The 13651-nt window shown below is 34.6% G+C and overlaps 1 protein-coding gene across 20 annotated transcripts in view; it reads left to right on the top strand.

Moving 5' to 3' along the window:
- EHBP1 (EH domain binding protein 1) overlaps nucleotides 1-13651 on the top strand; it is a 399042-nt gene that overhangs the window by 304590 nt on the left and 80801 nt on the right. For all 20 annotated transcript variants that reach the window (XM_058429082.1, XM_058429086.1, XM_058429083.1 and 17 more), the window contains 2 exons: nucleotides 396-1298; nucleotides 3439-3582. In XM_058429082.1, the coding sequence (XP_058285065.1) occupies nucleotides 396-1298; nucleotides 3439-3582 (1047 nt within the window). The remainder of the gene's footprint in view (nucleotides 1-395; nucleotides 1299-3438; nucleotides 3583-13651) is intronic.

The raw sequence follows: 13651 nt of genomic DNA, 5'->3' as shown, positions 1-13651 counted from the left end.
CTGTGCTTTTCTTCACAAATCACTGCAATTACATGACCGTGGAAAAGGGAGGTTGATAGGAATGATAAAGCTCAATATGGATTAGTCTAATGTTTCTTTATACTTTAGTTCCTTATCTTAAAAGTCCATTCTCAGAATTTAAAAAAATTTAACTCTCTTTTTGCTTGTTTCATTTATTGGAAAAAATAATTCTTATTTATTACACTTTTTTCTCTTGCCTCTCTCCCCACTTTTACACATCTGACTTTTGGAAATTTATTCTTTTCATGTGACATAATGTCGATAACATGTACCCTCCGATAACAACAACAACAAAAATTAAAAATGTGCTCTTTTTAAAATGTATGAATTATGTGAACTATTCAATATATCTTTTGTTTTTCCTTCCTTTGAAGGCATACGATGGATTTGCCAGCATAGGAATTTCCCGATTATTGGAACCTTCTGATATGGTATTATTAGCAATTCCTGATAAACTGACTGTTATGACCTATCTCTATCAAATAAGGGCACATTTCAGTGGCCAAGAACTAAATGTTGTTCAGATAGAGGAAAACAGCAGTAAAAGCACATATAAAGTTGGAAACTATGAAACAGATACAAACAGTTCTGTTGATCAAGAAAAATTCTATGCAGAGCTTAGTGATCTGAAGCGGGAGCCTGAACTACAACAGCCTATCAGCGGAGCAGTAGACTTCTTATCACAGGATGACTCTGTATTTGTAAATGATAGTGGGGTTGGAGAGTCAGAAAGTGAGCATCAAACTCCTGATGATCACATTAGTCCAAGCACAGCCTCCCCTTGCTGTCGCAGGACTAAAAGTGACACAGAACCCCAGAAGTCTCAGCAGAGCTCTGGAAGGACTTCAGGATCTGATGACCCTGGAATATGTTCCAATACAGATTCAACCCAAGCACAGGTTTTGTTAGGCAAAAAGAGACTATTGAAAGCTGAGGCTTTAGAATTGAGTGACTTATATGTTAGTGATAAGAAGAAGGATGTGTCTCCACCCTTTATTTGTGAGGAGACAGATGAACAAAAGCTTCGAACTCTAGACATCGGTAGTAACTTGGAGAAAGAAAAATTAGAGAATTCCAGATCCTTAGAATGCAGATCAGATCCAGAATCGCCTATCAAAAAAACAAGTTTATCTCCTACTTCTAAACTTGGATACTCATATAGTAGAGATCTAGACCTCGCAAAGAAAAAACATGCTTCCCTGAGGCAGACGGAGTCTGATCCAGATGCTGATAGAACCACTTTAAATCATGCAGATCATTCATCAAAAATAGTCCAGGTGAGTTAGAATGCTGAATACTATATTTAGTAATTAGTTATTCTCTGTTTTTGTTTCTTTTTGCATTCATAGATGTTACAAATGATTAAAGGTGAAGTGTAATTTCCATTATAAAAACTCCTGAGGCATGTAGTAGTGTGTGCCTAAGTCCCCACTATTTGGGAGGCTGAGGAAAGAGGATTGCTTTGGCCTAGGAGTTTGAAACCAGCCTGGGTAACATAGCGAGTCCCTGTCTCAAGAAAAGAAAAACCTGAAGTATACCTGCTGTGTATTTAAGGTTTATGATATAATATTTTAAGCCTAAAAATCCCAATTTGAACACTGAAGGATATTCTGTAATAAGGCTATGAGAAAAAAATTGAAAGATAAAGAATGTCAACTTTTCAAATAAAAATATTACTTATAAAAACAATATTCTACTATAAAATAAAAGATGTTTCACTATTCCATTTAATAAGAACATCATTCTAAAAATGTATAATGCCAAATTAAATATTTCCCATTTAAAGCATTTTCCTTAGGTATTTTAATTGGTTTATTTCGTCCCATCATTACTTGTGGTTAAAAATCCCTGCAGCATCCAAATTTATCCTCATGAAGGGAATATTGTGCAGTTTTAACCTTTCTCTTACTGATGATATTAATAATTTACTGTTTTTACTTGTATCTCTGGTACACCTGACCTCAGGTGATCCACCCGCCTCGGCCTCCCAAAGTGCTGAGGAAACTGAGGCTTAGAGAAATTAACTTGCCCATAATTAAGTGGTGGAACTGATATTTGAACCCAGGTCTGTCTGACTCCACATCATGTAATGGAATGCAGTAAGTTTTTAACTGACCTGCTCACTGTTACATTGCTTATTATTAGTGGAAGAGGGATTAACAGCCTGATGTCTCGACTGAAAATTCAGTGTTCATTTAATTAATTTTGTCTGTTTTTGAGACACTGTTGATATTGTAACTAAATTCTATCGTGTCCTATTCAACATGAACTTAGACTTATCATTATCACTTATACATTTTATTTGTATCTATTAAGTTAAGAATTTTTGTTTAATCCTCTTAAAAATCTTGGGTTATGAAAATGTCCTGGAATTAGGTAGTGGTGATAGTTCATAACCTTATGAAATACTAAAAACCACTGAATTGTACACTTTAAGAAAAATCTTTTCTTCTTTAAGTTTATATAAAAAAGACTTTAAAAAAATAGTTGTAGTAAAATATAAAGACCACAAAGAAACCCAAAAATGCTGAACTAATCTTAAAAAAGATGGTTTCACATAATATGAAATAAAGTAATAGCTATACTTATTTTCTTTTCCTTGACAGTGATACTTATGATTGAATCAAAACTATGCAATGAAAGGGAAGTAAAAGAAATTAAGTATCTGATAATAGTAATAGACATCTAAAGCCAGAAGTTGGTTACTTAGTAGAAAAAAAAGGAATTTGGACTATGAGGAGTATGAATATTTGTGCTTTTGGCTAATGTATTTAAGAACTGATCTCTGTTGATGGACCATATCTATTGTTCTCCAAAATTATATTGTAAAATTACAGATTAATCCAGGAGAATACTTTTTCAGTTCTAATATTTTCAGTTGTTTTGTTATAAGGTTAGTGAGCAATGGAGAAGACTAATTTTACTTTTTTTTAATGAAATATAATAGCTTTGAATTTTCTATAAACATTCTCAAGAATTTAAAGGATTATTGCCACAGATATTTAATATTTATCAACATTCAAATTTAGAAGACATGTTATCAATTCTATAAGACTGAAAATAAAACTCTGAACTTTAAGAAATGTCTTTGTCAGATTATACTGTGTTTATGAGCAAATACTGAGAATATATAGAATATATATTAGCCTTATACCTAATGAGAGTATGTTCTAATAAAATTATAATTAAATTTAATCCAGTTTTAGACAGTAAAGATGTATTTCCCTCATGTCAAGATTTATATATTCATTCCATGGTTTCTAGTCAACATGAATATTCTCTATAGGTAATCTCATGAAGCTACAATCTTATTCATAATCTCTATTATTTCAGCAGATTGTCTTACCTTTCATTAGTTTACAAATGTAGATTACCCGTTCTTTTTTTGGCTTCTAATTCTGTATCTTGGCTTTTAAGCATCGAATGTTATCTAGACAAGAAGAACTTAAGGAAAGAGCAAGAGTTCTGCTTGAGCAAGCAAGAAGAGATGCAGCCTTAAAGGCGGGGAATAAGCACAATACCAACGCAGCCACCCCATTCTGCAACAGGCAGCTAAGTGATGTGAGGAGCATTGGTCAAAAAAGACCATAAGTTGTTCATTGTAATCATGGGGAGGAGGGAAGTAATTTGCTTGTATTTCTGCTATGTTATTTTTCTACAGACTGTACATTGTGAATACTTGGTGCACTTACTGAACTGATAAAGATAAATTCATACTTACAGGACCATTTGGTCATTATTCCTACAGAGCAGTGTTAGTGATGAGGAAAAGTAAGATCTGGGAATGTAATTTCCACATATACATGAATAATCTGTTTTCGTTAATTTATATTTTATAACTGTAGTTGTACTCTAAGATTGTATTTTGTCCATGGAAGTTAATTTTGTTGGAAATGTTAGAATATAATACTGATGTCTATTATTTGTTGAATAGCTACTAAGTATTTCAGGAACAATAATTTTTGTTTTACATAACTCCATGGAAACTGAGGCCAATAGGCAAGGTAACTTGTACAAGGTCGCAGAGTCAGTAAATGGTGAATCCAGGATTTGAACCTGAGCCTTTTTAGATTCCAGAGTCAGTCCACTTTCCTATCATATACTGCCATCCTTGTATTAAACCACATTTTTATACATATTTTTGTGTAGTGCTTCACAGATAATAATGAATGTATAATAATAGGAGCCCTTAAAATTTAGGAGGACACAAACATCTTCATGAATCAGAAAACTGTGACAGTCTCACCACAGCACCATCATGTGTTAGTAGTTGTTTTTCCCAGAAAGAGCAGCTCTGTGCCATATAGCTAGGTAGCTACATGCCAGATTAGTCACCTTGTTGCATGTGTACTACCCAGAGAAGTACCCTATTGCTTATGAGACTATGCTTTGAATAGTCCCAAGATATTTTCCCACCCTTCCTCTTTCAATTTATCTATTTCTGCATTAAAAACCACTGCAGGGCTAGGCATGGTGACTCACGCCTGTACCCAACACTTTGAGAGGCTGAGATGGGAGGATCACTTGAGCCTGGGAGTTTGAGACCAGCCTAGGCAACAGTGACACCCCATCTCTACTTACAGGAAGAAAAAAAAAAACACCGCAAAACTTACTGGCAAAAAAACAACCATCTTATTAGGTTAATAGATTCTGTGAGTTAAGAATTCAGATAGGACACAGTGGTAGTGGCTTGTTTATGTTCCATGACGTCTGGGGCTGGCTTTCAGCTAATAAGACCTCTGCCAGACTGTCAGTTGGAACACCTACATGTGGCCTCTCCATATGGTCTCTCTACTTCTCTAGTGTGGGCTTCCTCATAGCATGGTGGCTGACTTCCAAGAACAAGTGTCCCAATGGAATAAGGCATAAATATGTGGCATTCTTATGATCTAGCTTTTCTTAAAAACAAAATCACATAAAGTTATTATAAGAAAGGAAAATTAGTGGCAAATTTCAGTTATGAGCATAGATGTAAAAATTCTACTGAAAATATTAACAAATTCAACTCAGAAGTATTTTTTAAAGTTAACATACCATGGTCAATTTGGATTTATTCTAGGAATGCAAGATTGTTTAATTTTTCAAAACTCAAGCAATGTAATTGACAACATTAACAGAATAAAGAAAAATCAAGCAGATACAGAAAAAGATTGGCAAAATAACAACATCCATTCATGATCCACAAAGAGAAAAGAACCACATTTCTTAGCCTCTAGGGATAGAAAGAACTTTATTACTTTATTAATCTGCTAAAATGTACATATAAAAAGCCTATAGCAAACATACTTAATTGTGAAATATTGAAAGCTTTCCATTTGTGACAGATTAAAAGACAGGAAAGTCCACTATCACTTCTGTTCAATATCATAATGGGGAACCTAAAACAAGGAAAAGAAATAAAAAGGTATAACATATGAAAAGAGACCAATAAAATTACCATTATTCACCAGAAGTATGATTTGTACGTAGAAAATTCCCCCAAAATTACAAGATTACTGGACATAAAATTAATATTTGAAAATAAATGCTTTTTTTTTTTTTTTTTGGGATGGTGTCTCACCATGTCGCCCAGGCTGGAGCACAGTGGTATGATCTCGGCTCACTGCAAGCTTCGCCTCCCGGGTTCACGCCATTCTCCTGCCTCAGCTTCCCAAGTAGCTGGGATTACAGGCACCCACCACCATGTCTGGCTAATGTTTTTGTATTTTTAGTAGAGACGGGGTTTCACCATGGTAGCCAGGATGGTCTCGATCTCCTGACCTCGTGATCCGCCTGCCTCGGCCTCCCAAAGTGTGAAAATAAATTCTATTTCAATAAGATACACAAATGGCCAACAAGCACATAAGAAATATCTTTAGTATCATTAGTTATCAAGCAAATGAAACTCAAAGCCGCAGTGAGATACCCCTATGAGAATGACTAAAATTTAAAAGACTGACAGTAACAAGTGTGGGAGGAATCTGGAGCAACTAGAACTCTCACATTTTGCCAGTAGGAATGTAAAATGGTACAATCATCTTGAAAAACAGGCCATTGCTTATGAAGCCAAACATACACCTACATGACCCCAGCAATTCCATTGTAAGGTATATAACCAAAAAAACTAAAAACACATGGTTATTCAAAGACTTTTACACAAAATTTCATGGCAGTTTTGTTTGTAGTACCCAGAAACAGGACAAAATTTAAATGTCCATCACCAGACAAATGAATAAACACATCCTGATATAGCCATACAATAAAATATTACCCAGCAATACAAAGGAACAGGACACTAAGATGCACAATAATGTAAATGAATCTTGGAGATATTATGCTGAGAACACAAAAGAGAACATACATAATTACATTCACATGAAATTCTACAACAGGCAAAACTAATGTAGCATAACAGAAAGCCGATTGGTGGTTGCCTTATGCCAGGGTAGGTGGGATATCATGAGCAAACTTTCTAGAGAGATAGAAAAGATTTATAGCTTTATTGTGTCTGATTACACAGGTATATACATTCGTTAAAACATCAAATTTAAAATGGGTGCATATTACTAGATGTAAATTACATCTTTAAGTTCATCTTTTTAAATTATTTATTACAAATAAAAGTTTTAAAATATTTACAAGAACATCAAAAATACATAGTGTGCTAAGAATAAAGCTAACAAGAAATATGCAAGACCTTTAGGCAGAAAACTAAAACATTCTGAAAGATATAAAAGAGTAAATAAATGGAAGGACGTATGTTCATAGATTAGAAGACTCAATTTTTTAAACATTTTATTGTGGTAAGAACCGTTAACATAAGAGTTACTCTTTTTTAAAAAATTTGTGTGGATACAATGTTTTATTGCAGGTCTTTATTACTTATTCATGTTGCTTAAATGAAACTTTATTCCTGTAGATTAGTAACTGCCCATTTCTCCCTCCCTCCAGTCCCTGTCTACCACTATTTCGCTCTTTGATTCCACGAATCCAACTATCTTAGATACTTTATATAAGTGGAATCATGCAGTGTTTATCTTTCCATAACTGGCTTATTTCACTTAGCATAATGTCATCAAGGCTCATCTATGTTGTAGAATGTGAAGGACTTCCTGCTTTTTTAAAGCTGAATGGTATTCCACTGCATATATATACCACATTCATTTTATCCATTCATCTGTCAATAGACATTTAGGTGGTTTTCACATCTTGGCTATTGTGAATAATGCTGCAGTGAACATAGGAGTGCTAAAATCTCTTCAAGATCTTGATTTCAGCTTTTTCTGATAAGTACCCCGAAGTGGGATTGCTGGATCATATGGTAGTTCTGTTTTTAATTTTTTGAGGCACCTTTGTACTGTTTTTCCATAACAATTGCACTATTTTATATTACCACCAACAGTATGCAAGGATTCCACTTTCTCCACATTCTCACCAACACTTGCTACTTTAGTTTTTTAAATAATAGCCATTCTAACAAGCATGGAGTGATATCTCATTGTGATCTTGATTTGCACTTTCCTGATGATTGGTGACATTGAACATCTTTTCATGTGCCTGTACCTGTTGTCCATTTGTATGTCTTCTTTGAAGAAATGTCTATTCAAATCCTTAGCCCACTTTTTAATCGGGTTAACAGTTTGTTTTGGGGGGTGGGGGGTGGCTAATGAGTTATAGGAGTTCTTATTTATTACTTAAAGGACCACTGGTTTAAAACTTCTTTAGCAGTTTCTTTATTTTATTCCTCTCTACTTTATTTACTGTACAACTAAACTAAGTCCTTCTGGTCAATACCAAAAATAATGAGAAGAGCTATTTTAATAATTGCTATTATAGTACTTAAATAGAAGCATGTAGTGCATGGGACAATGTCCGTGTACTCAGTACAGTTAGCTACTTGTGAGACTTTTGTATTTAGTTCTGGGCTGAGAGAAAGTGAGAATTTACAGGGGATTCAGAAAAGGGTTAAAGGATTGAAAGCAAAGGTCTACTTATAAGAAATAAGGGCTTATAAAATGTAAAGAAGAGATAACTGGGAAATAGCTTAAGTGATCATTTGAATATATGAAGCCTCAAAATCCATCTGGTAACCCCACTTACCTAAGAGAATAAACTTCCCAACTACTCAGCATGGCCTCATGTCCTTGCAAATCCTGTCCCCTCCCTTTGCAGCATCATCTCTTACCTCTCTCATTTTTTTCATTCTACAGTCCAGTTATAAGTTGCTTACTGTATCTAAAATGTGCCATACTCTTTCATTCTTGTGTCAAGCATTTGCTGTTGTTGCCTTGAAATACCCATCTTCCCTTATTAGTTTCTACTGAAATAGCACTTCTATAAACACTCTCCTCATGGCTCCTTGCAGTGAAGTTAATTCTCTTTCCTATATCTTTTTCTGTTATTCTCTACCGTAGCATGCATTCATCCCAATATAATTATCTAATTACAAATCTCTTCCTCTCATTCAACTATGAACTATTTCAAAGTACAAGGACCTTGTATCCCCAGCACCAAGTAGTAGTATTTAGTAAATGTTTGTTGAATGAATAAATGAAGGGAATAGTGACAGGCTATTTTTCATATCCTCTGAGTGTCGACTAATAAAAAATAAGCTTAAACATGAAAACTTTGCTATAAGGAGGTTCTTAGTAGGTTTGTAAACAGGAAAAATAAATGTTTCTCTGAAGGTCTTTAAAGCAGAATTGAGCAGAGGAAGTTAGTGTTCCCTTGTCTGAAGTCAGTTACAGATAAGATTACTTTTGCCACTTGGGGACTTAAGCTTATATCATTCTTTTCTTACTATTCTCGGATCGTACATTATGATACCTTTCTTTATTGTTATGATGTGTGTATGCCAAATCCTTACACACACCAGCTTTTCCCATATCCTGGGACTCTGATTAGAGTTCAGCTTTCAGTTCTGCCTTGAATCACAACACTGCAAAACATTCCCTTCCAAAATGAGTATAGCTTTAGGCTGCTAGCCTGGAAAACTGTTTTTAAGACACTGAAAACAACTCTTAGTATTCTTACTGGGTGGACCCTTACGTACAGACTCCACTTAAGTTATCCTGAGGAAAGATTTAAGCTGTGATTTCCCTTAAAGGACAACTCACAAACACAGATACCATAAACCTTTTAATTTTTCTAAATTTTTGGCAGGACTACCATTGCATATTTTAGTGAATACTTGGTATAACTACTTATTGCCTTTCAAGTCTTTTTTCATGAAAGTCGTTTATATGATTCATTCATATCTTTGTGCCTTTAGAAACTCTTTTAACCTGTTTCATTTGCTCCCTGAAATTATGTCTATAGGAGACAGATTTCATTGCTCTGGGTCTGTATTTTATGTTTATTTTCTTCCTGTTCATTTTGTTCTATGAAGATTTTCAAAGGTTGGATTTTACTAATGTAAGTTTTAGGTGTGATATTTGTGTTTTTCATTTTTTTCCACATGTACTTTAAATGATTTTTTAAAGTAAAACTGAGGAGTTTGGTAGCTTCGGCAGTCCACCCAGTATGTAATTCAAAGGAGACTTCTCGATTGTATAATATATAAGCACAGACTTGAAGAAAATGTAATTTTTTTCAAGAAAATATTTTTTTTTATTATTTTTCTTTATTACTCCGTTTCCCCAAACACTTTTCATTCAGATATGTACAAAGAGAATTTCAAAAAGCTAATCTGGCCTGTAATCCCAGCAGGGAGGCTGAGGCAGGCAGATCACCTGAGGTCAGGAGTTCGAGACCAGCGTGACCAACATGGCGAAACCCATCTCTACTAAAAATAGAAAAATTAGTCAGGCATGGCAGCGCACACCTATAGTCCCAGCTACTCAGGAGGCTGAGGCAGGAGAATTGCTTGAACTTGGGAGGCGAAGGTTGCAGTGAGCAGAGACTGCGCCACTGCACTCCAGCCTGGGTAACAGAGCAAGACTCTGTCTCAAAAAAATAAAAATAGGCTGGGTGTGGTGGCCCACGCCTGTAATCCCAATGCTTTGGGAGGCCAAGGTGAGCAGATAACTTGAGGTCAGGAGTTCGAGACTAGCCTAGCTAACATGACGAAACCCCATCTCTACCAAAAATACAAAAAATTACCGGGGCACGGTGCTCACGCCTCTAGTCCTAGCTACTCGGGAGGCTGAGGCACAGGCATCGCTTGAACCCAGGAGGCAGAGGTTGCAGTGAGCCAAGATTGTGCCACTGCACTCTACTCTGAGCAAAAGACTCCATCTCAAAAAATAATAAAAATAAAAAATAAAAGCTGATCTGTTTCAGATGCTTTTGCTAATTATTTTGCATTGGAATATAATTGCTTTTTAAAAAATGCATTTAATAAGCCCACCATTACATTTAATAATACTTATATACTTGTACAGGTATCTGAAACGGATGTTTGCATTTGATATGCTTAAGTTTAGAATTCATACACTCTAAGCAAAATAAAGGATGATAGTCCTGCTACCCACAGTCTTTGGAATTTTTGTTAGCATATTAGTGAAGCATTTTGAACATATCAGAAGAATGATGCTATATATGTTTAATTATAACTTTTTTAACAGAATAAAATCTATTTTATAAGTAGAAAACCTAAACAAATCTAAAAAGAGAATCAGGATGAAACTTCAGTCTAATTAGTCTAATCATAATGATCCATGAATTTATAAATATGTTTGTTTTTGTTTTGTTTAGGCAGTAATTATGTAGCATAAGAGTGTAGTTTGCAGATAGTTGTTAGGTATCTGGATGCATTTTAGAAAGAACTATCAGGAAGTAATTACAATGCTATTATAAAACAGACTTGAAGTTTTTCTCCTAACATTTAATCTGTTAGCATAATGGCCCACCCATTACACTCAACTGGTTTAGGAGCCTTTTCTCACATAACAGGTAGCAGGATCAAACTGCAGGTTAGCAGCAAGTCCTGGAAGGTTTGCAGTATCCATCTTTAAAGACCTGAAGGAACATTTGAATCCTCTAAAGAAAACAGTATACGTGGGAAAGGATTTTAGTTTGGTCAGCTCTTAGTTAACTGCAAAGACCAGTAACCACACAGTGACTTTTTTTTAAACTTGCCTTTGGAAATGAATCCAAATGGCTTAAGAGAACTAAGAGAATGCAAGTTGCTCTTTTGCAAATTAAACCTTTGACAGGTGGTATTTTATTGCCATGAAGGATGAGACATCAACCACGTACTTTTGATGTTGATTGGAAATTATTGATTTAAATGGCACTAGTCTGTCACGCCGATAATTGTAGCAGATTTAGATAAGATCACTAGATCTTCTCCAAATAATAAAAGAAGCATTTGCCATTCAATGGTAAAAAACACTAAACTTTTTTTGATAATCTCTAATAGTAACTTTTTCTGTAGTTTTCATATATATGTGTTCTAAGTATAATCATCATAAAAATATGTATGAGATTATACTTACATATTTGTGAATATTGGCTGTGTTAGTTAAATAGCCTCTTAGGAATCAAAGCTTTAAAATTAAGTTCAAGTTAAAATTTTGTATTTTTCCTAATTACACATATTATCAGTTCTACTGTTAGGAAGAAGTACGTTAACTTTACATTTGTAATTTTTGAAAGGACGTCAATTATCACTTATTAAAAAATCTAAGACCTTTAATAACATACAGAGTGAGTTTTTAGTTAAAAAATCTAAAACCTTTAATAACATACAGATTTTATTTAGGAGTTTTTATTCTCCTTATGAGCTGGAATGTCTATGCCCAGGGCACTGAAATGAAAATACATCCTTATTTTTTACTTCAACACAATCACCAAAAGATTTAATGTACAAAATCCATTTCAGACCAGTAAGACACTTTGAATGTAGAGCTGATCTTTTTATAGTTGCATTTGAGAGGAGAAGAATGCTGGCGTACTTCTATGTTCAGCATAAATAGCTCTATACAAAGCAGCAGTTTTTATTCCGTATTATTTTAAATAATAGTTTATCTATTATGTCTAAATGTAAGTTGATTTGAAGTCTGCTATCCTAACAATAGTTACTAGACTTCTTACAAAACATATTGTTAGCTTGCTACCGTATCTTCAAAGTCATACAAAATACCAGCATTGTTGTGGAGGAAAAAAAAAAACCTCAAGCATCTTTTCTATTATGTGGCCATGAACCCCTAGCTTCAAAAGTCTTATTTGAGGTTGCCATGAATGCATGAAGCTAGGGCTAGGTGTCTTAGCATCAGAAACACTCCTTTTATGCAAGTAATAATGGCTGTGGACGTTTTCCATATGGCTGTTCAGTGCCGTGTTGAACATCCCAGGATGAATATCACCATTACTAAAGCTGTATTTTATATTGCCTATTTTGTTATTGCTCAGCATGCACAGGAGTAGAGTTTAAATCTTTATTCATTTCATTTTTTAGTGTTTCTTTTGTTCTTCTTATCATGTTCTGTTTTCCCAAGGATATATGCCTTGAACGAAAAGTCACATGTGCATTACTAATTGTGTGCTATTGTATTTACAGTTCCTAGTGGTGGCACTGTGAAGCTACTAATTCCTTTGCTTCACTTGATGTAAAATAATCTGAGTGTCTTTGATAGCAGTGAAACAGTATTAATTGTTTTGTACATTTCTTGGTCACTCTTCTTAGGTGGTCTTCATAATCTATTAGAACTTTCAGCCAGATTTTTGTAATGTCATGCCTCCAGCAGTGATTAAATTGGTAATTAATGAACAGTCTTTGGCAATGTAAACCACATCCCGTTAATTTTCCCTTTCGAGTTTTTAGAAGTTGTCTTCTGTGTCAGAAATCATTGCGCCACCTTGCTATGGCCCCTTGGCATGAAACCACAACGACTTGATTTTTTCAGCCATTAGTAGATCAGAGCAGTAATTTCACAGTATTTTGGTCAAGGTAATTATAATACCAAGAACTGAGTAGATTTGAAAATTCACGAAAGAAGTCCAGAAATACCAGGTGAGCTTCCTTGTGTTCACTGGAACGTTATGATTAGTTTAATTGGTCTTTGTTTGATTTTAGCCGCAGAAACTGTTTGTGCCACAGTAGTGCAGTGACTTTATACTTGAGTGTTTCTGACCTTCTTTGACAGGGTGGGTGCAAAAATGAGCCCTTTGAAACAATCCCCTTTCTAAAAGGGGGTTAAACTGCAATTAAAAAATTAACTATAGAAAAGAAAGCCCTCTAATTAATTTCTTAACATCTTACTCTATTTTATGAAATGTTTAGCAAGTTTATTTTCCTCTCTCTTCATTAAAAAATACGCACAACTATTTTAGTGCTATTTTAAACTATTCTGCCTGTGAGATATTAATGACGTAGAGTTTTGATGTTGTGTAAGAATCTTACAATGCCTTAATGAGAGTGAAATTGAAATGTGGCTTTCCTTTTTGTCACAAAGTAGATATTCCCATACTTGACTGATTGCTTATATGTGTGTTAGCCCTTGGTCATACATTGTGCACATTAGAATTTAAAGAGTCACTTGCGTGTTGGCTTCTGAAAGGATTGTCTTGGTCACCTTTTCTGGAAGCCCTTAATGAAACTAAATAGTTTGCTTGGAGTTTGGACCTAACCATCAGTGTGTTTCATGCAGTCTTGTCAGTTGATGTTCATGAATTGACTTGAACCAAGATCAAAGTGTTTCTCCAAATC

This window comes from Hylobates moloch, unplaced genomic scaffold (genome assembly GCF_009828535.3).
Source record: "Hylobates moloch isolate HMO894 unplaced genomic scaffold, HMol_V3 SCAFFOLD_15, whole genome shotgun sequence".
Lineage (NCBI taxonomy): Eukaryota > Metazoa > Chordata > Mammalia > Primates > Hylobatidae > Hylobates > Hylobates moloch.
This window is presented reverse-complemented; position numbering and strand designations above follow the sequence as displayed.